Below are 27,660 nucleotides of genomic sequence, written 5' to 3'. Positions count from 1 at the left end.
TACAGACTATAGGAAGCACTCAGAAGATATTAGTAGCTGCTGTTATTATTACTACTACTTGTTATTGTTAGCAATGGCAGAGAAATGGGGTTGGTTGCTTGCTCTACTGGCTTCAGATAGACCAAAACTGGACTATGGATCAGGTTCTGTCCGCAGAGACGGGGGAGATGAGGTAAGCTGGTTCATAGGGAAAGCCAAAATGAGACAGACAACACAGACCTTGGAGGCATGAAAGAATCCTGCTCTTCAAGTTATGGTGAAAATCAACTTTTAGAAGTAAGAGAAAAGGACCCCAGCATTCAGAAATATTGAGGAGAGGTAGAAGAAATAAGAGAGCAGGTAATCAGTACCCCGCCCACTCAGAAGGACGGACAAAGGAACAGGCTGAAGATTCCTTTCCAGTTAGGCAGCTGGGAGTCACACACCCAGCTTCTATTCTTAGAAGGTGCCAGTGGGTGGGGGCAGGAAAGATAGGCACTCTTCTATTTTTAAGATCCCTCCCTAAATAGTAAAATGGTTAGCCAAAAGAAGAAAGCATTTTTTTGTTTGTTTGTTTGTTTGTTTGTTTGTACTTGGGATTTCAGTTTACTTATGAGCATATTAAAATGAAGAGGCTAAAGATATTCTGTTGGTTTAATATAGTCAAAGTCAGAACATTCCTTTACGCATAGGAAAAGATCTACTTTAACAGTCATGATTATATTTCAGAATAACTACATATCAAGAAATGATAACTCTTTAAAAACTATTTAAAATTGTCTTACCACTGCCTCCTGATCCCCTCCTCTCTTTGAAATTCCAATTTACATGGTAAACTTTTTAATACGAATTTGCATCATCTAAATAAAAATATACTTCCCTGGAAGATAAGTCCACTAATTTCTAGACCCAGCTCTGCTACTAATTAGCTATTTGACTCTATCTCTGAGTCTGAAGATTTTAATCTATAAAATAATAATATTAAATGAGTTTATCATTAAATTCATCTTCTAGGTATTCTTTTAAATATTTTTAAGAATTTAGGTCCAAGATGGCGACGTAGGCAGACCCTGAACTCACCTCCTCCAGGGACACAACAAATCTGCACCTACACAGAGAGCAATTCCTCCTGAAGAACTGAGGACTGACTGAACAGCTGAACAACAAAAGTAAGAGCGACCACATAGAGAATGGCAAGAAAGACGGAGACATGGTAATAGGGAATCCCCACTCTCACCCCTGTAAACTGCAGTGGGGAGGGACAGTAATAAGGGACTATGAGCAGATTCATCTGCTCTGAGGTACAGAAAAAAAAGTTGCAGTTTAAAAGGGCAACTAGAATATAAAGGATCTAGCCCTAGAACTCTGCCAAATGGCAGGGAGACTGCTGGAACTTTCTCTAGGTCAGTGGGGCTGTCAAGCACCACAGTTTACACATTCCCCATCCACCTTGACAGCATGGACAGGAGCATGGTCCAGACACCCTACCACCTCAATGAGCCCTGGTCCTCTATCCATACCAGCCCCAACTGTCTCACTAAGGAGGCCCAGTACAGTGCATACCGGGTCACCCTTGTCAGTGTACACTGTAGCTCAAGACTACTTGACAAGGTAACACAGGCACAAAGCACCCTGGAACGCTCCAGACCCACACCACTTCAGCTCCAGACAACTTGCCAGGACACTGTGGTCCACACCTGCTTCTACTCCAGCTGCCCGAAAAGGGCACCCCACACAGAATGCCCCAGGATGCCTCAGCCTGCACCCACTTTAGCTTCTGCTATCACCCACAACACAAGAGAGCCCTGAGACCACCCTGTACCCACTTCAGCTTCAGCTGTCCTGCCGGTGTGCCCTCTGTACAGAAAACCCCAGGAGCAGCCCAGCCTACACCTACTTCAGCTCTGGCCGTCCCACCAGCATGGCCCCAGCACAGGGAGTCCCAGGACATTCAGCCTATGACAGCTACAGCTCTAGCCAGCTAGCCAAAGTCATCAGGCACACACAATCCACACAGGGGATAACCATACACAGGATCATTCCTTCAAGTTTAGGAGAAGTAGCTATTCCACCTAATTCACAGAAATAAACACAGAAAGTCAAGCAAATGGGGACAGAGGAATATGCTCCAAATGAAAGAACAAGACAAAGCCTCAGAAAAAGAACTAAATAGAACAGGGATAAGCGATCTACCTGATAAAGAGTTCAAAGTAACAGTCATAAACTCAGGACTTCAACAAAGAAAGAGAAAAAATAAAAATAAATAAATAAATAAATAAAATTTTTAAAAAATGAGTATGGCTTAAGGGCTATCTTGGATAACACTGAGTAAACAAACATTTACATTACAGGGGTCCCAAAAGAATGAAGAAATAATACCTTAAAACTTTCCCAACCTGGGGAAGGAAAGAGACATCCAGGCTCAGGAGCACAGAGAATTTGGATCAAGGTGAACCCAAGGAGATCCATACCACTACACATAATAATTAAAATGTCAAAGAGGAAAGATTTTAAAAAGTATAGTTCCTTACCCAGCACTATGAAATTAAAAGCTCTGAGAATAGGCATGAAAACCTGCATTAAATAACAAGCTTTCTGTGTGACCTTATGCTTACTAAAGTTTTTAAAGAATTACTTGATATCAGAATGACAGATTTTAAATTCCTTAAGATTGCTTAATGCGTGTACCAGTTTATAATTATGTGTGTATATGGTGGGGTTAGGGGGTGATGCATGGGACAGAAGAGTGCTAAAGTTTGACAGACCTGATAGTCTGGGAACTGGTTATGAAAATGACAGTTTTCTTGAGAGTGGAGAGTGTGGCAATCGGGACAACAGAGAGAAAGTATATGAATACACAGTGATGACTGAAATGTCTTACGTTTATGGTGCCTGATAGCTGTGGTCCGTGCTGTAAATCGCTCTGTGAAATCGTGTTATGGTGATAGTTTTCAAACTATTATGAGAAATAAACTAGATAGACGGAAACATATCATGTAAAACATGTATTTAAATTTGACCGATTCCAGGGAGTGTGGGTGTGACTCAGTCAGTTAAGCATCTGACTCTTGTTTTCGGCTCAGGTCATGATCCTGCAGTTTGTGAGATTGAGCCCCATGTCAGGCTCTGCACTGACAGCTCAGAGCCTGCTTGGGATTCTCTCCTCCCCTGCCCCACCGTCCCCTGCTGTGCGGGTGCACACATGCACACTTTCTCTCTCAAAATAAACATAAGATTTTTTTTCACTGATTCCTAAGAGATAAATATTGGTGTTCTTAGGAATGTGGTATCCTTTTAAAGCCCAAATATCTCATGACTCACTATTTTGGATAATTTTTCTCACTACCACTCTCAAACCAATATATAACTTTAATTTAACATGCTGTAACCACCAGGATGAACAATTCAAATAACCTAGCAGTTTATCTTATTTCTTAACTTTCTTATCTTCAGTGACATCAGTCCTGGAACTTCTTTCTTAAGAAAAATAAACAAACTTTAAATAGAGACAATATATACTGAAGGCTTTCTACTCTATTAAAATTTGCCACTAATGTTAAGCTGATCTATTAAAGAGAATGTTTGTGAAAAATAAATATGTATTTTAGAATTTAAAATTCAAAAGTATTGGTTTAAAAATGTCTTATATAAGCCCATATCATTTTAGATTATTATGTTGGGCAAATGAAACCTAGTTATCCTTTAAGAATTAGTGAATGTTGGGGTGCCTGGGTGGCTCAGTTGGTTAAGTGTCCAATTCTTGATTTCTTGAGATCATCTGTCACATGATCTCATGGTTCATGAGATTAATCCCCACATCTGGCTCTGCACTGATAGGGCAGAGCCTGCTTGGGATTCTCTCTCTCCCTCTCTCTGCCCTTCCCTCCCTCACATGTGTGCACATGCTCTAAGTAAATAAATAAACTTAAAAAAAAAAATTAGTAAAATGTCCAAGTGGTAGGATGTGTGTGTCTGTGTGTGTGTGTGTGTGTGTGCACGCACGCATGAGAACTGGGAAAAGGAAGGCAGAAGTTATTAGAATCTTTTAGAATTATTCATGATTTCACCTAAAAGGATTTGAAGATATGTACTAAAAACATTCTAATACCGCATTCTAAATTACATTATTTCTTGGTAAACCTGATGTTTCATATATCCTACTAATCATTTTTAAGTAGCTTTAAAAAGGTTTTCACAAACTGGGGCGACTGGGTGGCTCAGTCAGTTAAGCATCTGACTTTAGCTCAGGTCATGATCTCTCGGTTCATGAGTTCAAGCCCCATGTCAGGCTCTGTGCTGACACCCGAATCCTGGAGCCTGCTTCAGATTCTGTGTCTCCCCCTCTCTCTGCTCCTCTCATGCTCTGCCTCTCAATAATAAATAAACATTAACATTTTTTTTAAATGTTTTCACAAACTAATATACAATACCATTTATATTAGCATCCCAAGAATGAAATACTTAGGCATAAATCTAACCAAATAATTATAAGGTCTACATGAGGAAAATTATAAAACTAATGAATGAATCAAAAAACTAAAATGGGAGAGATATTCCATATTCATGAATAGGAAAACTCAATATTGTCATGATGTCAATATCTTGATCTACAAATTGAATTAAATCCCAATCAAAACCCCAGCAGGTTATTTTACGGGTATCAACAAATTGATACTAAAGTTTATATGCAGAGGAAAAGACCCAGAATAGCCAATACGATATTGAAGAAAAAAGTTGGAAGACTAACGCTAATAAGGACATTGTTGTATTGGTGAAAGAAAAGACAAATACATCAAGAGAACAGAACAGAAAAGAGCCCAGAAACAGACCCCCATAAATATAGTCAACTGGTCTTTGATAAAGGAGCAAAGGCAATAATACAGTCGAGTGGAGATAGTCTCATCAACAAATGGTGCTGGAATAACTGGACATCCACATGCAAAAAAAAAAAAAAAAAATCTAGACACATGCTTTATACCTTTCACAAAGATTAACTCAAAGTGGATCACAGACATAAACAGAAAATGCAGAACTATAAAACTCCTAGTAAATAAGCTTCTGGGTATGGTGATGCCTTTTTACAATACTATAGTCATGAGCCATGAAAGAAATAATTGATAAGCTCGTCTTTGTTAAAATTAAAAACTGTGCTCTGTGAAAGACAATATCAAGAAAATTAAAAGATAAGCCACAGATTGGAAGAAAATATTTGTAAAAGACACATCTGATAAAGGACTATTACCCAAAATCTACAAAGACCTTTTAAAATTCAACAAAAAGAAAACTAATAATCTAATTTAAAAATGGGCCAAAAATCTTAACAGACACCTCACCAAAGAAGATATACAGATAAAAAAACAAGCATATGAAAAGATGGTCCCCACCATACGTCATCCGGGAAATACAAATTAAAACAAGATACCACTATACTCCTATTAGAATGGCCCAGTTTTGTAACACTGACAACAGCAAATGCTGGTGAGGATGAGCAACAGGAACTCTTATACATTGCTGGTGGGAATACAAAACAGTACACCCACTTTGGAAGACAGTTGGGTAGTTTCCTTCAAAACTAAACACTCTTATACATTTCAGCAGGTGTGCTCCTCAGTATTTACCCAAAGGAGTTGAAGTTTATGTCCACACGGAAACCTGCACACGAATATTTACAGCAGCTTTATTCATGATTGCCAAAACTTGAAACCAACCAAGATGTCCTTCATTAGGTGAATGGATAAATAAACTGGTAATCCAGGCAATGGAATATTATTCAGCACTAAAACGAAATGAGCTATAAAGCTATGAAAAGACATGGTGGAACCTTAAATGTACATTACTGAGTGAAAAAAGCCAATCTGAAAAGGCCACACACTGTATAATTCCAACTATACAATATGGTGGAGAAGGTAAAACTATGACAATAGTAAAAACATCAGTGGTTTCCAGAGGTGAGGGTTGGGAGACGGAGAGAAGAAATGAACAAGTGGGGAGCACAGAGGACTTTTAGGGCAGTGAAAATACCCTGTGTGATACTATATTTATCCAAACCCATAGATTATATATAACACCAGTAGTGAACCCTAAGAGAAACTGGACTTTGGGTGGTTATGATGTGCCACTATGGGTTCATCCTTGGTTAAAAAAAAAAAAAAGTACTCTTCTGGTGAGTAATTTTTTTTTTGTTTTTTTTGTTTTTTTTTTTCTGAGAATGTTGATAATGGAGAAGGTTATGTATATATGGGGATCGGGATATAATGGGAAATGTCTGTACCTCCCTCTCAATTTTACTGTAAACCTAAAACTGCTCTAAAAAATAAAGTCTTAAAAAAGTAAGTTCCACATTTAATTTAAAATATAATTGTTTCATTATAATACATACTTTAAACATTTATACTGTCAGTTACTGGCACATGGTCATTGTCTTTTAATTTTTAGATCTTACAACTTACTGTTGTTTCTTGCACAGTAAATTTTTAAAATGTGGCTTAACATTTTCACAGAACTTTTTTTAAAACATAAAGTCCAGATTCTGCCAACCAGTTCTCCTTTTGTTCCCCATCTTACCATTTCAATTTCCATATTAGGAACACTTACCAGATACAGTACATATCCCCATTCTGGAGCTGCGGAATAAGAAAGGATTCACAGAGTTGCAAAGCTAACATAGTCTTGCCTTCTTTTTCAGTGTTACAGATGATATCAATTCCACTCTTACAATCAGTTTTCAATAAATGCTATAAGAGGAAAAGAAAAATCAGTTCATATCATTAAAAATACCTAAAAAGCTAGTTGCATTAAATGTCTAGATTAAACATTCAGGAAAAAATTTAAATTTCTGGTTTTCTTCTACAAAAACAATGATGAATTATACAGAAATATTCATGGTTTCATAGTTTTACTATCTAGCACCTGCAATTTATAACTACTTTTAATCTCATTAATGTCCACAACTTGTAAGTGAATAGGTTCTATGTTAGGAAAAGATTCTTTCATCTTAAAAAAAAAAAAACAAACAAAAAAACGAAAACAACAAACATGAGCATTTAATTTCTTAGTATTTTATTAAAAGGCAAAATACTTTATAAAAGTATTTACAAAACAAGTGCTGAATAATTAATTTAAATTTTTATTTAAAATGCTTCCTATTTTTATTTAACCTCTTCTGTCACACAATAAGCTCAACATGTATGATGCTTATTGATGAATGCTTTGTTAATTTCATCAGTTGTCAATCTCAGATTGTCTAATTCAATGCGAGCTTAAAGAATAGTGTCAAAGAGAACACATCTAAATAATGTAATCCTAAAAGCTTTGGTGTTACTGTAAAAGGAATTTTACAAGAATGGGCTACTTTTTTTTTATTTTTGATAAGGTTAAAATAGTAAAAGGCAAACATAATCTCAAACAATACCTCCCGGAATAGTTGATCTTCTACAGGTGACATAAACAGACATGTGAAGAGTGCTTGATGGAAGTACAAGTCTTTGCTGATTTCTGGGTGATTTATACAAGATTTGATAAGAGCCATTGCTTCAGGTATGCGTTCACAAGCAATTAGGTATCTGGCACGTAGTTCAAAGAACAGTGGATTTTCAGAACTTAAATATTTGTTCACTATATTAAAAAGAAAACAAACTCTTATTACTCTCAAGAAAAGATTCTCAAACTTTGTTGTTTGAAACTCTACCACTAACATGTGGCATCTGGTTAGATTAAGTGGTTATTTAACTAAATAGCATATTCCTTAGTAGGAGTTTATTTATGAAAATAATATTCAGTCATATGATTGGAAAAATGGAAATAAGAGTAACACCAAAACTGCTCAAGAAGTATCTTTTGATTTCTTTTCAGTCTAAAAATTGAAAAAAATTTAACAAAAAATGAAATACTCTCTTTTCAGTTCACTAATATGTTAAAATATGTTTCAGATAACATGGGGTCTGGAATTTCTAGTCTATGTACTTTATATTTTGTTGCCTAATATTGTCATTCACATAAGGTTAAAAGGCTGAATCCTATTTTGTCATTAAAACCACATTGATTTAGATTTATAGAAAAAAGTAACATGAATTAATGAAAATGTTTTATTACTTCTTATCAAAAATTAAGCCAAAAGTAGTACCAAAAAGGATTGCTTATTAATATATGTATCACTAAGAATAATTACTAATTAATATACTTTACACAACTTAAAAACATATAAACACCTTTATCTACCTAAGTTTATTTTGACCTAACAACAACCTATGACAGGTATCATAATACTTCTTTCACAGATCACAAAACTGAGACTCAGAGAGGTCAAATGACTTGCCCAAGGACAAAGAATAAGTGGCAGAGCAGGAACAGGGATCCACATTTCATGATTTCAGATCAAAATGTTTTCATTACTTGTGTATGTTTAATCAGTAGCTTCTAAAATGCCTATGAGTGATGTTTTATTTGGGCTTCAACATGTGCCTTGCAATTCCGTTTACAGCATATGATAAGCAGACAATGATTTATAGAGTTAATGCAAAGATAAACTTCAGACTGGTCTTTATCTTAATGGTCACCAACTAGAGGAGAGTCATCCATATTAATGAGGCTCTAGAGCAGCTTTTCCCAAAGTGAGGTATGCTAGTGGAAGTATGAAAGGAATATATACGTAAGGAGGAGAGAGATGGAGAGTGAGAGAGAGAGAGAGACATACCGTCAGCCCTTACACCAACCAACAGATTTGTTCTAGCTCCTAGTCAGAGAAGCCTAAAAGCCCCCCGAAAAGCCCAAGTTTTCTTCTCTATTCTCACTCCTTTTGAAGCTCCTCATCTAGCTTCTGTGCCATCTGACCACATTCCCCAGGCTCCTCATAGTTTTCTTCAGTCTGTCACCCTTGCCTTCCCTATATTGACTCTATATACTTTTCCTCGATGGTACAACTCTTCCTCCTCAGTTCCAACTGCCTCCCTCTTCAGTTTTTTACTCCTTTCTGAAACCCTCACATCAAGTTCCAGTCTCCTTTGTATGCCCTGGGTATTTACCACTATAACACTATGATATATATTGTAGCTCTTTCCTCTAGTCTTATTCTACCTCCTATCTCAGCCCACCACTTTTAACTACTTCTCCTGATCTTCTCTCTTTCGTCATCTTCTCTCCTATCTCTGTCACAGTCCTCCACACTTGTATCTGGAGTTGACTTGCTCTTAAGCTGGAGAAGCATAGCCCCTTCTCCACTCAACTCTACTCAAAACCTACCCCCAACCCTTATGAACCTGAGGCAAATGGAAAGATCCTAACCTGCTCAGCACAATATGTGGTGTGAAGTATCCTCACCAGAACAAGGGTGGGAAGTCTTGTCTTTTCTTTCTGGCCATCTTATAATTGCACTCCATGGGCTCTCTCCATGCTTTCAAATGTTTTCCATGCTTTTTCTGCTTACACTACTGCTGAGTTTACATTCTAAGTTCTGATGATCCAAAATGTTCTGGGGCTCAGGAACAATATGGCAAACAGTTTTTAAAAAGAATTACCTAGAAGTAATTGACAGAGCCTCTTGCCTCAAAAGGAAATTTTGGCCCACAGGAAACACAGTGGATCTATGCTGGAAAGGAGGTGATATCAAAGCATGCAGGTCGTTCAGGGATGAGATAAAACTCAACTTCTACTAATGGATGAAGTTTGGGAAATACTGCTCCAGAGTACTTGGAATTCATTCAACTCGTCACTGATTCACTTACACATTCCTCAGATGGTCACTTGGTTCAGTTAACAAATACTTATATTGAGTACCTACTCTGTACCAGGCACTGGGCTGGGTATAGGATATGCAGTAGTGGTGACAAAAACTGACAAAGAGTTCCAACCCTCAGAGTTTTCTGTATAAGGGAGATTCCATGTGCTTAAGCAGGGTGTTGTTGTTGTTTTTAAGGGTGTTTGTTCCTACTTAACTAGATTTTTAAAATATAACAAATGATGAAAACAAACTCTCTGTAAGTAACATCTGGACAGTAAGTGTATTACACTAAATTCCCATTAGAATAAATGGAAAATTACTATACATAAAGGTACCTAGTCTGGTGTCAAAAATCATTCTTGGGCCAGGTTAGTATAACAATTTAAACACACTTCATGTGAAAATACATTACTCTTATTCAGTATTAGAAGATAAAGAAAAATCACTATTACTGCTCTAGTTAGAAATGAAAATTGCGCTTGCTTCTCACAAATGTTGGTTTTGATTTTGAGTCTCCTGAAGTACCTATCTCCTGAGATGCTGGCTGGGCTTTAAGAACAGCTTGCAACACTGGATCTTCCCATGGGCCACCATCTCTAATGATTCGAGTCACCAGTTCCAGATTCACATTTCCATATCTGCGGAGGTGATTCTGGCATTCCTAGGAGAGAAAAATCATTTTGGCTTTGTGAATTTAAAGGGGTTAAAAACTAAACTTGATCATCCTTGTCAATAAAATGACTGATGGTCAATGAGTCAGCTATTAAATTATAAAAGAGAAAGGGTTGCTATAGTAACCTAAGTAGGGTGTCAAAACCCCATCAGTACACAAATAGGCTTTAATGCCAAAGGTTACAGAGTTTCTACATAATTGGACTTAGAAAATCCAATTATAATAGGGATTAAGTGTAACCCAAGGGAAAAACTTAAGGGATGCATCATTTCTAGGAAAAGAACCAGGTTTTAAAACCTAAGGGAAAAACTTACAGGATGCATCATTTCTAGGAAAAGAACCAGGTTGCAAAAATGTAAAACTTAAATGTTCAGTTTATGTGAGGGCTCATAAAGCTTATGTTAACAATGGCAAGCAAGAACCTGACTATAAGAAAGAGGTAGAAGGGTCCCTGTCCAATGCAGACTGTGGTTGGCAGACACACAGGTCCCCTGCCCTGATCCCAAATGTATACGCCTAGTTGTGATGGAAGGCTAGAAGATGGAAATTCTATTGCATTATTATTCTATTAGCAGATTTGTAGTCTTGGGATAAAGAAATGGCAGGCTGAAGGAATGAATCCAACCTATAATACGAAGACTTTACATTAGTTTTAAGATAAAGATGTACTGATAGGTTGGGCATTAACTGATAATTTGTCTATGTATTTTCTGGGATTTTTTTTAAAGATGTTTGAAATATTTTTAGAGAATCTTTTATCTTAGACTTGTGATTATAATATGAATTATGTAACAAGTTTGTAAACAAAGCTTAATATTTAGGAGAACTTGATTGACTGAATTTATAAATTTGATTTCTTAGATTTAGGTTTACGAGATTTAATTATTTGATTATGCTTTTTTGATTCATTACATACCTTGGTATTGTTTCTAAAATGTTTCAGGGAATTTAATTTGATAATTAAAAGATTAACTGAAGGCCTAGTGAGGGTATAAATAGATACATATTTTTTAATGCATACATCGAGCTTACAGCCTTAAGGAAAAAACTAGGCATTGAAATTGGCAATGTTAAAAATTTGAATAAATGGCACATCAATTAAAACACAAATAATTGCCAAAATTTCTTTCTGTGCTCAAAATATCCTTCAGACATTAAAAACTTAGTAAGTTATAAGCAAAGCTTAAACAATACACCATTACAAATTTTACTTATGATATAAATCATCAGGCTACATGTTCAAAGTGGCAGTAAACACTTTGCTTTTATTTGTCATGTTCTTTCATCATTTGAATGTTCCAAAGTAGTTATCTATATGCCACTTTTTATTCCTTGTTAAGATACACAAAAAGAGGTTTTATTTGTTTCATGAAAGAACAAGGCAGTAGAAGAATCAAGTTTCAAGATAATCATTTAGTCAAAGAAGTCAACAGATAATTAAGTCATAACATGAAAATAGGTGTCTTCTAGAAGTTATTTAGAATATTCCCAAATTAAAATGAGCAAGCAAGCAAGCAAGCAAGCAAACAAAACTGTATAAATAATGGGCAAGTTACTTAACCTCTCTGTGCTCCTTCAGTTAACTCATCTGCAGAATGGTTACTAAAAACACCTACTTCATAGGATTGTTGTGAGGTTTAAATATACAGTATTGAAAGTGCTTACTTAGTACAGTGCCTGGCACATAGTAAGCACTTAATAAATGTTAGCTATTATATCTTCTAGTATTTTTTAACATTTTGGGTAACTATTTTATCTTTGCACACCCAAATGCCTTAGCAGAAAATTAATTTCTACATTTCCATGTGTCAGCATGTTTATATAGCATTCATAAAAACAAGATATAAAGTTTTTTGATCAGCCATTATTTGTTTTAAACACATGGAACATAGTAAAAATCTGTGATAACAGCTTTAAAACAATCATTGACTTCAAACCTAAAGGTGAATCAACTCCTATATTACTCTAGACACACATACTGCTACCCCTAAAATTCAACTACTGTAAGCTGGCTTTGGTTCAATAAAAGTACAAGACATAAGGTGAGCTGGATGCTAGTCCCTGAATCACTGATGAGCTTTAGCTCTGCTGCTGAGCTCTTGGACAACCCATCTTTCTAGCTGTCTCACAATAGGTGAGGTACCAATCACACAGCCCTTAGCATTGTGAGACCCAGAATTGGACTTCGTGAAATCGGTCTATTGCTAATCTCCTAAACATGGCTGAAAAATAAATACTTGGAGGTCTTGTTAAAAAACAGATTCCCAAGCACCAGTTCAAATATACTAAATCAAAATTTCTAGAGGAAATCGCTGATAAACTGTATATTTAACAACCCCCACCCCAGAGTCAACTCTGACATACTTTCTGATTATACTTTCTACATTGAGTGTGTACTTTCATAAATGTTTATGCTAGAAAGTATATACTTGTACTCCTATCAATCCTTCTATTAAAAATTAGTCAATTAGCTTAAGTTCATTTTTCTAAGATAAAAATTGTATGGGAGAGTTTTGTTTTGTGTGTGTGTGTGTGTGCACTTATTGAGGCAAATGCACCTTATTTTAGAGACCATTTTCTATGGGAAATGGCTCTGGACAGGAAATAGAGATGTAATGAAGATTTCATTTGGTTTATTTAAAAAGACATGGGATGGAAAAAAAAAAGACATGGGATGAGAGAACAAGTGAGTTTGTAAGTATATTTTGGCTCCTCCTTCCTTAGATAGTATGGTGGCTTTTGTGGATGATACGCAATTCAAAAGCCTCCAAAGCGAAAAAGGAAGCACTTAAGTCACTATAGAATTCACAACTATCTTTCCTATATATGCATATTATATATATTTTTACAATGTTTACTTAATTAAAAATTTGGACCTGTACATTAACCTAATCCTTTATTAAGTCATCTGTCTACTATCATTGATACCCATCACACTGTGCTAAATGTTCCCTCAGAAACTTCCATTCAACCTTGTGTTTTTGCCAAAGGTAGAAAACAAAACCCTCTCCTTCACTTTTCTTTCAGAATCTATTGTGGTGCAAACTTAATGTTTTGTTCCAGAAGAATTTTCTTCCCTGAACTTGTTACCTCATTAGAATTGCCCACCCCCCCCCCCAACATGTCTGCAAAGCTGTATATTCAGTGTTCTTGATCTGAACTCCTTAGCAGCTCATCATAAAATGAAATTCTTTTTTTTTTTTTCCAGAGGATGAAATTCTTAATGACTGAACTTCATATTTAAGGATCTCTGCACTTACCTACCTAACTCATTCAGCTATTCAACATCATGAATCCTCTAGCCTGGTCTCCTCCATGTCTCAAATTCATCATGTACTTTCTTGCTTATGCTTTTCTCATATCACTCACTCTTTTTCTCCTACAACTTCCTACAAACCTATTGAAACCTTCCAGTAAACCAATCTAAATACTTTCCTATCTTTCCATAATCCTGCTTTTCCCTGAGAAGCCTGTACTAGCTACCTCAATCCATAATAAAGTTAATTCCTTCTCCTGCAGTACTGAAAATCAGTACCAGTCAACTCTTCTGATATTTATCATGTAAGAGGGAGCCTTGTGTTATTAAGGGTTGACATCTTCTTAGGTAGTTAAAAGCATGTTCAAACAGAGCCAAGAAAGGAAAGGTATACCAGAAAAGATAAATTCTCAATAATAACTTTTTAATCAGAATCGAGTTTTATGGAAATCCATGTAATCAGAAACATTATGCACTATTTGTCTTATTTTGAATGCAGCTTCCAGAGCAAAACTGTAGAATACCATATCAAATTCACTCATAAAGCAAGCTATTGTAGCAAATCAAAGCAAAAAATTTTTAAAAGGTCTTCAATGTGGTTAATGTTATAAAAACAGAGCCTTTAAAATACAGTAAAATCTTTACAATACTTTATAGTAAGAGAATGATCATAACTTTTATTATTACACTTCCATTGGTTATCTCATGGCAAAGCATTTTAAAAAGTTGTAAAATTTAAAGTTGTTATGTAGTTTTCTTTTTCAAAAAGATAACATTACACATTTGCTGTTCTTTTCTGTGGTAAGTTCCTAAGGAATATTTACCTAATGTTTTTAAAAAACAAACATTCTGAGTTTGCCCATATAAAGAGGACAGTATAACAATGAAAAAGTTACTGCTTTTCAAAAGAAAGTTATGGAGAAAATCATTTAAAATGAATATTTGGAAGTGTTTACATTCTTGCAGGTTTGCTGTTGCCAAAATCAGTATGTCACTTACAATGTTTGTATTAAAAAACTTAAACTAGAATTTTTTTGTTGAAAAACCTTTCAACTGGAGCATTTTAATGGGCTTTCAGAGTCATATGTTAAAAATGGTTAGTATCAAAACATTGATGTCAGTAACAATAGAAATTTAGTAGTCAAGTTTCAACAACTCTTTGTAATTTGGGTGGAAGGAATTTAAACTCAGTATCACAGTTGAGAAAATTTTTCACCTATGACAACTATTAAAACCAAGTATCAAAGTAAACACCTTAAAATCAGACTATATGACCAAGTGTTAGAATTTTTCAAAAATAAAGCATATTAACTCATACTGCTATCATTAGTTTTTACACTGTTAAAACATTGTTTTACTTTCATTTTTTTTAATGTTTTTTATGTTTCATAATGTATATAGTATTAGCACATATCCATAAATAATACATATATATGTACTGAGAATATTCTTTTTTTTAAAAAAACCTAGATGGTTGTGCTATCAGAAGTCTGGACATTCCTGATTTTAGGTATTATTTGTTTTTACATTTGTGTTTGGAATCAAATATAAAACTGTCTCCTTTTTTTTTTTTTTTTTTTTAACTCACTGGCTTCTACTGATCCTAATATCATGTCAGTTTTCTTTCTTATGTGAAGTGTTTCTTCCTGTTATTTTTACTGTTTACACTCTAGTCTAGGCCTTCATCTGCTATCACTTAGATAACCACATTAGTTTCTTCTTTCTGTCTCTGCTATGCAAGTCTTTAGGAGGTCTCAGAATGTTAGATAACAAAGCATTTAGATAGTAGTATAAGGGCTCCTAGTTGGCTCAGTTGGTGGAGCATGCAGCTCTTGTATCTCAGGGTTGTGAGTTTGAGCCCCATGTTGGGTGTAAAGATTACTTAAAAATAAAATGTTTAAAAAAAAAAAAACAGAAAGTTTATACATAAACATTTCTTTAGGGGCTCCTGGCTCTCAGTTGGTGGACCATATAACTCTGGATCTTGGGGTCGTGAGGTCAGGACCCACAATGGGTAGAAAGATTACTTTAATAAATAAAACCTAAAAAAAAAAAAAAATTTAGGGGCACCTGGGTGGCTCAGTCAGTTAAGCAGCCGACTTCAGCTCAGGTCATATCTCACGGCTGGTGAGTTCGAGCTCCACATCAGGCTCTGTGCTGACGGCTCAGGGCCTGGTGCCTGGTTCTGATTCTGTGTCTCCCTCTCTCTGCCCCTCCCCCATTCACACTGTCTCTCTCTCTCTCTCTCTCTCTCTCTCTCTCTCTGTCTCTCTCTCTCTCCTTCAAAAATAAATAAACATTAAAAAAAAATATTAGGGGCACCTGGGTGGCTCAATTGGTTAAGCGTCTGACTTCAGCTCAGGTCATGATCTCACCATTTGTTGAGTTCAAGCCCCATCGGGCTCTGTGCTATCAGTACAGAGCCCACTTCAGATCCCCTGCCCCCATTCTCTACTTCTTCCCCACTCACATTCTATCTCTTGAAAATAAACATTAAAAAATTTTTTTAACTTCAGACTATTGTTTTGACATATACATTACTGCAAACACATGATTATATCTATTCATACTGGTTGAGAGTAATACTTAGGCCCTTGTTCTACTTCTATAAACCTCGACTCCACAGGAGCTTAATTTTCTGACCTGTAAAATAAGGGATTATTGGATCAACAATTTCCAGGGTGACTCCCAATCTCAAAATTATAAAAATGCATTAATGCCTATAAATTACATATATTTGATTTTTAAAAATAACTACAATCATGTACTTAGTGAACTGTTTAAGATATCCCATTTGGGACTTTGGAAAAAAAATGAATATTTAAGTGTAAGTAATTGTTCCCTGTTTAACAGACATGATTACATTTTTATACATTTAAAAAATCTTAAGTAATGAATATAAATGTGACTTAAATTAGCAATCAAAGTTTTAGCCGAAGTGGAAGCCAATCATAAGTACAGAAAACCATCAACTGCGGCATAACCAAATTTCAGAATTGGTAATTGCCAAGTTAATGAAAGCATGACCCTATTATTAACATTTTTAAATCATAAATGAAATAATATGGCCAACAGAGAAGTACTATTGTTACTGTTTTACCCTGTAAGACAGAGACCCTGAAGCAGAATTAAGGTGTATGCAAGGTTTACTGGAGTATAGGTTCCCACATAAAGAAATAAATATAAAATCTGATATAGCAGAGAGAACAAAGAGTTAGTCAAGAGAACAGTCACAGTACCAGCAATACTACAAATTGAGTGAGTTAATCTCCAATAAATATTATTGAATAGATGAATGAATGTATCTCTCTGGTTCTCTCTGGTCCTTAATGACCTTCATAGTTTTTCTTTACAACTAAATTTTCTATGATCTAATATTTTATCTGGGAAAACAAACTACTTCAAGCATTAAGACGCTGATAATTCTAGTTATTATGTATTAAGACACTACAGAATCATCTTTCAGTGATAAGTGAATGCCTCAATGACCCTGATGTGCTTTTAGAGCTACTTTCAAAGTGTCAATCTTACTGATTTTGAAGGCACTTACATGCCTGGTCCTGAAAACACAAAATTGCAAAGATGCTCGAATATAAGATCTTTGTTAGAGCTGGATACTATGGTGTGAACAACTATCACTGAACAATGTTTAGTACCCACTTTTTGAGATGACTGTTGGTTCAATGTGTCAGGGTAAACTGGCCTTTCCTGACATATGATGCTGACAGCCCTATCTTTTGGAGGCTTGCTTTTGGTCCCCTGAGCTTAACTGTCTCATTTATTTATTATATATTTTATGCCTGAAATAACTCTGGGTCTTGTATCTATGCAAAGTGATTATAGAACTTCAACAGTTGAGGTAAAGTGTTTCCTTCTCAGATTATTAAAAACAAAAAATACACAGAGAAAGTGAAATATTTCTGAGGTGGTAATATACAAGATTTATTAATCTTAGTAGTAACAGTTTCAAAAATATAATGAAAAACTATCAAAGCTTTACCCATTTCAACACAAGGTTAATCTAAGGAATATAATTTTTAAAAATTATTTCAAAATCTGAAACTTTAATTTTAATATCAATCTCTTTCATTCCAGTGCTAAATATGTGGCATACTTGTCAAGTATGTTTCTTTCATAGACAGTGAAATCTTTCCCCCATCCCTTTCAATTCTCTTTTTTCTACACATTGTCAAAATAGAATCAACAAGTAAATATTTGATGGTTTCATCCCATGAATGCATTTGTTGATCTGTTCCCCATATCACTGTATATTAGTAACCAATGGACCAGGAGGTAAATTTCAGAAAATATACTTCATTGTTCCTTGTTTTTAGAGCTCAGCAATGATGATACATCTCTAAGAGGGATTCTTTTTTTTTTTTTTTTTAATTTTTTTTTAACGTTTATTTTTGAGACAAAGAGAGACAGAGCATGAACCGGGGAGGGTCAGAGAGAGGGAGACACAGAACCTGAAACAGGCTCCAGGCTCTGAGCTGTCAGCACAGCTGACAGCTCGAACTCATGGACCGTGAGATCATGACCTGAGCCGAAGTCGGCTGCTTAACCGACTGAGCCACCCAGGCACCCTTCTAAGAGGGATTCTTTAAAAAAAAAAAAAAGGAAAAAAGAAAAAAAAAATTGTCTATGGACTTATTTAGCCTTCATTTGTGTTGGCACACATATCAGTACTAGGGTCTAGTAACTACTAAGTGTTGGAGACACAAGGCTGAAAGTAGTCTCTGCCTACGAGATCTAACAGCCTAGCTGGAGAGGCAGATAGAATTCAGAGGTACTGGTGTTTCGGTACACAGTGAAAAAGCTGGTGGGGGGTGGGGGGTGGGCAGGGAGTCCTATGTAGTCAAAATGTTGTTGAACAGAGACAGGAGAGGAATTCTATTAGAAAAGAAAAAAATAAGGACACACAATTTTGAAACTGCCCCTCAAAATGTCTTGCTCTTAAGTTGACATGATCATAGTCTTTAAAGCCTCTTAACCAGCACTACAAAGGTGGTTTTGAATACTAAGATTAGGACTTTGCCAAATTAAGTCTTTGGGCAACTTATTCCAAGTAGTCTAGGAAGGGAATATAGTCCAAAAGGTTTTAGGACAAAGTCAGTGGTTGGATCTAAACTTCATAGTAGCTAAAAATAAAACCTGGGAGCTATGCTGGTTTATAATGCCAACGAATATACACACTCTGACTTCTTAGGAGAGATCAACACTTGCCTCAATGAAACAGGATAGACATAACTCCTCTCTAGTGGCTGGTGCTTTTACTTTTGATTCTTATTGTTCTTCTCTTTCAACACTATTGCAGTAAGATAGCTTTGGGCCTCTTCTTGTTTGGGAGGTTGTATCCCCTACCTCCTCCCATCTGCTTCCCCCAGTTACCCAAAGAAGGACAAGTAAATTAAAAATGGGTAGAGTCTCAGGAAAGAAAGCTTAACTAAGGGTCACTTCTATTCTGAACAAAAAAAGATCTTTGTGACTTATACATTGACCCCAAGGGATGAGGACAGTTTTCACTGAGGTCAGGTCAGCCTTACTAAAACACATGCCGAGCTCTAGAAGTAGGGCTTTTATTGGTCGACATTTGCTGATTACTCCAGGGTCTTTTTTTTTTTTTTTTTTCCCCTAAACTGGGGCGGGGGGAGCTTTATAACATCTATTTTTCTCTTGATTTATAAAAGTAATACATACTTTTTAAAATATTTTTTTAAGTTTATTTTTATTTGAGAGAGAGATAGAGAACAAGCAGGGGTGGGGCAGAGAGACAGAATCCCAAGCAGGCTCTGCACTGCCAGCACAGAGCCTGATGTGGGGCTCGAACCGACAAACAAACTGCAAGATCGTAACATGAGCAGAAGTCAACTGTCAGATGCTTAATGTAGTGAGCCACCCAGGCACCCCAAAGTAATACATATTCTTGGTTAAAAAAAATATATGTAGACCCACCAATCTAACCATCATTGGGCATTAGTACTTGGATGTTCCAAAGATATTTGAAACTCTGTCTAGAATGGAACTTATCTTGTTTCTATATCCTGTTCTTCTGCCTATAACCACTGCCCACTTAGTGAATGGCACTACTCTATGTGGTTAGTTCAGCTTAGATGCCCAAGAATATACCTGATTCTTCTCTAGCTTCTTTACCTCCATCCAATCAATACCATAATCCGAGATTTTTGTTCCAGATCATTGTATCTGTGCTTTTATTTTCTTTTTCCAGAATCATTTCTAACATTAATAGAATTTTCATTATAGCCATATTAGCAAGTCTACTAATTTTTACTTGTTTCCTCACGTCAGTCCTATTTTTTAATTTTATAACAACTCTATTTGTAAGTTCTTTATTTTGACCATTTCTAAATCAGTGGCATACTTTTTTTTTTTTTTTTTTAAGACTTGTATTTGTTTTGTTCTGCAAGCATTTGGACTATTTCTTTCTGTTGCTCTCTCTCATAAACTATAGAGCTTGGCAGGTGTATTATTAAATAGTATTTTTTACCTTGAAAAACTCCAGAGACATTATTTATTCTGGTATTTGTTACAGTGGAGAAATTCATTGCTAGCCTGTTTTTTGGGTTTTTTTTTTTCCTTTGTGGGAATCCTATTTTACATGAGTCCTGCATTTGTAGGAACTTCCCTTTATCCTAAAAATTGAAGACTATAATAAGATATGGCTGCATGTAACTATGAATTGGAAATACATTTTTAGAGATCTGTTTCTTTCACTGATTTGTTTTTTTTCTGGGGCTAATCTGTTGCTGATCACCTTCACTATACTTTTAATTTAGTAGTTTCATCTCCATACAATATCTTACCTCCATACATTCTCTAGGATGGTCCCTTCTTTACAATTTCACTTCCAGTTTCATGGATGATACCCTGAACTTAACCAAAGAAAGAACAAAACTGATCTCTTCTTTTTTTTAAACTGTCTTATCTTAACCATGTAATTGACGGTAACTGGTATTAACCTCTTTATTCATCTTTACCTAGAATATCTAGAACAAAGAGCTGCTTTACTAATGGGTAAATAGGTCTCTGTTGAATCCTTCAAGTTGAACCAAGAGAGAAGTTTAATTTGTTAGATCAATGACCCATGAAGCAGTAAAGAGAAGCTACAGGTACCACACCCCTTTTCAAAAATTTCTAACTTCTGGATATTGGGGCAGGTTCCATTTAGTTTGGGTCGTCTCTTCATTTTTTCAGTGGAAGGAATGCTTTCATGAAGAGCCATACATCCCATTTTTAATATTGGTAGCATAGTCACATCAGTATTCCTGTTTTGTGGGCTCTGCTGCACATGTGGTACACTTTCCAGAAGCACCATCAAAAATGAGACCGGCCCCACACCTAAGCCCCACCATCTGGTATTTCTTACAGTCCTCACTGTTATAAGCTGATGGAGGCAGGGGACGGATAACATTTGGAAGGTCTCCCCCTTTCCAGGTCTCTCTCCCCTATTTAATCACATTCAGGTAACCAGGCATTGTTTGGTTCATTGCTCCAGATGGATTCATCCCTGAGTACTTGATATAGAGCCTCATCCTAGTTTCCAACATTCACAAGGAATTTTGTTCTCATATTATTTTTGTCATTTCACTGGGAATCTAATTCTAATTACATTAATGGGTTTTGGAGATCTAGTAGATGAATTCAATTACTAGGCTATGGAAAGCTCATCAGCGAACAGATTCAAAATAATAATGATGAAGTAGGAGCATCATATAAGAAATGTGTCACCTTTTTGTTTTGAGGTAAAGAAGAATTATTGGAAGCCAAAAGTTAAGAAAGCAAACTTTTAGAAGCAGGCAAATGGAACATCTGGCTCTAAGAATGAATTTCCTCTTGGAATAAGGTAGAAAGAAAATTATAGTCAGTCGATAAGAAGATTTACAATTTCTACTTGAGCAGCTCAGGTTTTACGAGATCAGAAATTCATGGAAGAACAGAATAAATTTAAGGGCCAGGTTTTGGTCTTACTGTGAGAACAGAAATCCAGGTAGTATGACTTCAGAGCCCACACCCTGACAGAAAGGATAATTAACTCAAATCCAGCAAAGAATGTTAATCTCTTGCTAATTCAGAGTGTGGTCCAGGGACCAGCTCCTTGGCATCACTTCTGAGCTTGACAGAAATACAGACTCTCAGGCCCCACCCCAGAACTATTGAATCAATATCTGCATTTTAACAAGATTCTCAGGTATCTTAAAAGTATGAGCAGCATTATGTTTGCCATACTTATGGTAGAGGAGAATGAACAAGAACTTAAGCTGGTATGAATCTTTATGAAAGGTGGACAGTAATGAACCACTTGGGGAAATAGAGTTTGCATTAGCAGAAAATCTAAAAACATTTCAAAAGCTGACACTGGGATTATCACTAGACTGTGAGATATGTCGAAGCCTGGGAAATTTACAAAGCTTAGCAAACACAAGGGTTTTGGGGAGTACACATGATGGACTACATGTCGGCCCTTCTTGGGTCCTAAGGGCACAAGGGCACAGGCATGGAAGCACCAAACAGCAGCAGCTCAGTTCAGAAAATGGAGGACAAAATGGGAACAAAAGGTGAAATCTCCTGGGAGGCAGGAGTTACAGGCTCAAGAAAATTCAGAGTAGGAAGGAAGAAAGAAGTAGGAAGAAGCAACAGCAACAGAAGTAGCAGAACGGGCCTAGAGGTTTTAAAACCAAAAGGGAACAAAAGGAGGGGTAGCCTTTAGAATTTAAGCAGGAGCTAGAAAAGGATATAAAACCAAGAACTCTTGGAAACCCTGCTCAAAAGAAAAAAAAAAATTTATCCCTTCAGAGATGTTATGATTTCACACATTTAAAGCATAATTCAAACACTGTGACTCATTTACTCTATAAACACTTCAGCAGTTTCCATTATCAGTGCTCATTTAATACCTCCTTGAGGCATTTCCTAACTACCTGATTTACAACTGAAATCTTCTTCCCCAATAACACCATGCCAGCGCTCCATCTCCCTGGTCTGTTTCATTTTTCTTTTAGTCATTTGTTGCTTTCTAAAATAATCTGAAATGGGGACGCCTGGGTGGCTCATTCCGTTAAGCATCTGACTTCGGCCATCAGGTCATGATCTCATGGTTCGTGAGTCTGAGGCCCGCATCGGGCTCTGTGTTACAAATTCTGTGTCTCCTTCTCTCTCTGCCCCTCCCCTGCTCACGTTCTATCCCACCCCCACCTCTCTCTCTCTCTCTCAAAAATAGACAAACATTAAAAAAAATTTTTAATAAAATAAAATACTCTGAAATTTACCAAGATTTGATTTATTGTCTTTCTGTCTCTATACCAAAATTAAACTTCACAATAGGACAGTTTTTCTGGTTTTGCTTACTGCTGTTTTTCCCAGAGCCTAGTGCCTAACATATACAGAAGACTCAACACATATCTGCGTAGTAAAAAATTCAAAAATGGATTGCCAAAAACACAGGTATCAAAGGAAAAATGGACTAGAAAATTACAAAGTTTTAAATACTGAATACAAACTTTAATTAAAGTGTAAGCTCCACGATGGGACACCTGGCTGGCTCAGTTGGAAAAGCATGAGGCTCTTTTTTTCTTTTTTTAAGTTTATTTATTTTAGTAATCTCTGCACCCAACATGGGGCTCAAACTCATGACCCCGAGATCAAAATAATATAAGCTCCATGGAAATAGGTAGTTTTACTTCTTTTGCTGATTGTTAAGAATGAATAAAGTAGAATATGTAATATACCTAGTTTCATTGATTCTAAGATGCATTTTTTTTCTTTTTTTGTATTTCTACAACTGTAAAATCAGAATATGTTTTATAGCCAATGCTATCTTAGAATCCAAGTCAGCCTGGTGATGGTCATGCTGTGGTTGTCATTCTGCATCCATGGACATTTAAAGAGCATGAAAACTTATGACTGAGAATAAAATCCACGAGACTAGCAGAGCACTCTTTTTACTTGTGAAGCAAATGGTATGGGGAGGGTGTAGAGCAGTCAATGTAATTTAACAACACTCTGAAGCAGGAGTCAAAGCTGGCTGGTTAAACAGAACCATAAAACCAACTTAAGCTTTTAAAACCCCAGTGCCCATGGCTCTTAGTTCTTTTATCAATTATTTTAGGAAATGCTACTTCATCAACACTTTTGATGCCACTGAAGACAAAAGGGTGTAGAAAAACAGACAGTGAAGACTTGGTGGAAAAACAAATCTAGAGTCAGATTCTGAATGTGAGGAAGTTTTAGATATATGTTAGCCAACTAAGTCTGCTCCTAATTTTCCTATTTTTATGTATGCATTGGAGTGAGAAATCATAAAAATCTATTTTAATTCAGTCTACAAGATCTCTTTCAATAAATATAAAATAAAAATTCTAGGTGAGAGAAAGTATTGCACGACTTTTCTGTTATTAAGCTGACCTCCTTCCCAAAGATGGACAGCCTTTCTTATTAACACACAATAGAAATAAATGTGAGATATGACATCTGAACACCTTACCCCTAGAGGGAGCTCAAAGTACATCTTCCTTTATTCTACCCAGAGAATAATGATGAGATAATGCCAAGGACACATTAGTGAGCCACAATACTAGGAACTGCTTCTTAAGTAAATGGTAAAAAGATCAAATGTTCTTGTGTCTACAGTTGAGGTCTTGGATCTTTGGCATTCCCTTCTGGATTTACTCCCTCCTCTCTTGTAGCATGTGCCAAAAACAAACAAACAAATGAATAAACAAACAAACAAATTACATATCTTGCGAAGGCTATTAAGAAAATAAATGAGAAAATTAGGGTATAGCCAAGGGGAAAAAGTGACATGAGACAGCCTGCTTTTAGGCTAGGCAAGAAGAGTCATTTTTTTTTTTTTTTACTAGGGCTGAGTTCTAGATTGGATATGAAACCAAAGTCTTTATCAATAAAAAAGTGTGAGTGTATGTGCAGGATGTGCTTAGGAACCCACAAGGGTGGTAGCAGCAGGCTCTGGTCTAGCAAATATAGAATTGGAAACTTAATTTGAACTGTTTTTAGAAATAGAGCTAAAAGTTAATTTTAAGAACCTTCTTTTTCTGCTGGTATAAGAGGATCCTAAGCATTGCCATCTTAGTAAATATAAAAACTTACAAGCAACAAATAACCAATATACCATTTTTAGGGGGAGAATCAGGCATGTGTTAAATGTAGACAAAATGTGAAGGAGTAAACTGTTTTACCTGGAATGATCCAAGAATATCCTTTAGTGGCTCTTCATAAAACTCATCTCTTCCAAAGAACAGCAGCAACTCAAAGAAGCTCCTAGAAAGATTAAGTAAATGATAATGTTCATTGCTTCTTTAACTGTTTTGCCCCAATTTAAAAGATAAAAGCTATGTAATATCAGTTAGTTTTAAAATAACCAGTTTTGAAAAATTATATTGATATTTAAAACTCATGTTGGGTTTTCAATAAAATTTTAATAGAAGTGTCTTCAAAGAAAATATAAAGAAATATACTTAAGTTCTAGAATTATAGAATGAACAATTTACTCGTGCCCACAGAGTTCACAATGCCAAAAAAAGAGAAAAATAAATGCAATGATATATAACTACCAGGTGGCAAAAATGCTGCTACACCTGCCAAGATGATTTAAACTGGGGACATAGTCCAGCTTCATCCTAGTACAATGAGCCCCAGAGAAAATTCAAAATCTAATTTTTTTTCAGATGGATATAAGGGATGGATAAAATTGACACAAAAATATAAGAAAATTAGAAGGTCACTGTGAATACTCTCAGCCAACATTTATATTATAGCAATGCCACCAATTAGGTATCTAATAAATGACACGTGGGTTCTCAAACTCTGGGCTTACCTTGACTATCCCACTCCTGACAGACTGCCCCAAATCTGTGGTTCATCTTTTTTAAATAATTGTCTTTGGAAAATACTGTGTCTTTAACAATTCATAATTTCATACAGGAGGAAATATGACTTATTTCCTAATCAATGAGCTGAAAAACTATAAAAATTATTTAGTATTACTTAGCAGTCCTAAAGTAGTACAAATGACAAGCATGTCAAAATCTTTAGATTTTAATTCACCTAGAAGATCCTCAACTAGGAATACCTATAGTTGCATTTTTTAAACACTTTTTGCCTTTAATCCAAATTAATCACTAATAAAGAATGAAGTTTTTAAGATGCAAACTATGAGATAATACACTTTTAAAAATTATATAAAACACTCAAGTATTACACAATATTACAAAGACTCTTCTAAATAACATAATAACCATGCCCCATAAAATTATATTTTATAAAAATTTGATTACTTAAAATTTTTAAATGTCAGCAGACCAAAAACATAAAAACAATCAAAGCAAAATGATACACTGAGAAAGATTCTTTGCTGATTTCCCTTAATTAAAAAGCTTAAACAAGTAATTTTTAAAAAGTTAACAACTGGGTAAGAGAGGGCTACCTCACAGGAAAGAAACACAAGTGGATTTTGTTTTCAAATATGAAAAGATACTCTACTTAATTAAGTAAAAATTTATAAAGATGAAATACCTTTTCTATCATATTTACAAAAGTGAAAATGTTGGTATATTCTATGATAGTTCTGATGTAGAGAAATCGGTTCTGATATCTTGGAGGGATGGTAGGAGGTACTACCTCTTTTAAGGGCAACAGTTATAATCATCAGAAGAATTACAATGTACACATTATCATTTGACTTAGCCAATTCCACCTAGAGGAACTAAATCAGGCAAACATACACACATTAGCTTAAAGACATATATAAGGATATGCATCCGTAGATTATTTGTAACAGCATAAGAAGAGAAACATTATGTCTACCACAGGGGGCTGGGTAAATGAATTCTAATACACCCATACAATGAAATATAATGCAAATTTTAATGAGAATTTTAGTGAGAATACACTTATATCTGTATGAATAGATAAGAAAAAAATTCCAAGATATATTGTTAAGGAAAGATGCAGAAATATATTAATTATATTATCATTTGTGTGAAGGGGGGGGTAGAGGGCACATGAATACCAATGCATATTGTCAAAAGTATCTAGAAGGATATGCAACAAACTGGTAAAATCAAATGAGTCCACATAAGTAAAACAGAATTTAGGTGTCAGGAATAAAAATAATTATGTGTCATTATTAACTCTTTTGTAATTCTTAATTTACTATCAATGAATATGGAAAAAGCTCCAACAGTCTACATTTGGACTCCTCTCTATCCCTATTAACAAAGCATTAATTCACATCTATCTCATCTTTAAACTTCTAACAGGTCCTTCCTATCTTCAGTCTTGCTATTATTCCACACTTACTTAAAATCCATGTTCAATATAGCTGCCATTGTTATCGTCCTAAAACACAGAATGATTTGACTACTTTAACAGACTTTACAAATTGCTGTTTGGACTGTACCATTTAAGCAAAGACCTTCAGCTGACACATTTGTTTTGTATGAGTAATTTTTTTTTTTTTTATTTAGTCAGTTGCTAATATTTAAAAACTGTGCTACTTCAGATTAAATCTAAATTTCTGTGAGCTCTTAAAAAACTAAGAGCCCCAATAACACAGGGTTTGCATCCTTCTATGAGATGGGCATCTACTCTACTGCCTTTAGACAAACCATGAACCTCCTTTCCAACTGGCCAGTCTCCATTCACCTCTCTTATTTCTCCAACATACTAGCTGCTTGACTTACTTATTACTATCATTCCCTTCCTATTCTATATAGGTATTTGAGATCATTAACCTAGAGCAGGAAATACAAATTCCTTACCACAGTGTAAGAACTTTTATGTCTGACTCAAAACTACACTTAACACACATAGCTTTTATCACAAATGTCATGCTCTCCAATCACAGCAAACTTCTCCCCATTCCCTTAACTCCTAGCTTTTAAGGTCTTTGGATTTGTTGCCTCCTCGAGACCTATTTACACAATTTCACCTAGGAATTTGGTCTAAACCACCCTTCCTTCTCTGTAGCTGATTCTGTGCTATTGTAGTATTGTACCTTAC

General features: G+C 35.5%; 1 protein-coding gene and 1 long non-coding RNA gene across 9 annotated transcripts in view; one reads left to right on the top strand and one right to left on the bottom strand.

Moving 5' to 3' along the window:
- LOC102965495 overlaps positions 1 to 14,280 on the top strand; it is a 33,239-nt gene extending 18,959 nt beyond the window's left edge. For 2 of the 5 annotated variants that reach the window (XR_006222177.1, XR_006222176.1), the window contains exon 4: positions 994 to 2,123. This is a non-coding gene — a long non-coding RNA (uncharacterized LOC102965495). Of the gene's footprint in view, positions 1 to 993; positions 2,124 to 2,330; positions 3,087 to 13,575 lie in introns of those variants that run through there. The other 3 variants (XR_006222180.1, XR_006222178.1, XR_006222179.1) reach the window with 3 other exon arrangements.
- The window catches only part of ZNF654 (zinc finger protein 654), a 93,634-nt gene that overhangs the window by 12,651 nt on the left and 53,323 nt on the right, over positions 1 to 27,660 (bottom strand). For 2 of the 4 annotated variants that reach the window (XM_007082004.3, XM_015537484.2), the window contains exons 3-6: positions 24,837 to 24,918; positions 10,220 to 10,355; positions 7,391 to 7,593; positions 6,574 to 6,713 (exon numbers count right to left, since the gene is read on the bottom strand). In XM_007082004.3, the coding sequence (XP_007082066.2) occupies positions 6,574 to 6,713; positions 7,391 to 7,593; positions 10,220 to 10,355; positions 24,837 to 24,918 (561 nt within the window). Of the gene's footprint in view, positions 1 to 6,573; positions 6,714 to 7,390; positions 7,594 to 9,258; positions 9,532 to 10,219; positions 10,356 to 24,836; positions 24,919 to 27,660 lie in introns of those variants that run through there. The other 2 variants (XM_042999087.1, XM_042999088.1) reach the window with 2 other exon arrangements.

This window comes from Panthera tigris, chromosome C2, assembly GCF_018350195.1.
Source record: "Panthera tigris isolate Pti1 chromosome C2, P.tigris_Pti1_mat1.1, whole genome shotgun sequence".
Lineage (NCBI taxonomy): Eukaryota > Metazoa > Chordata > Mammalia > Carnivora > Felidae > Panthera > Panthera tigris.
Note: the sequence above shows the minus strand (reverse complement) of the source record. Positions and strands in the feature narration are given on the sequence as shown.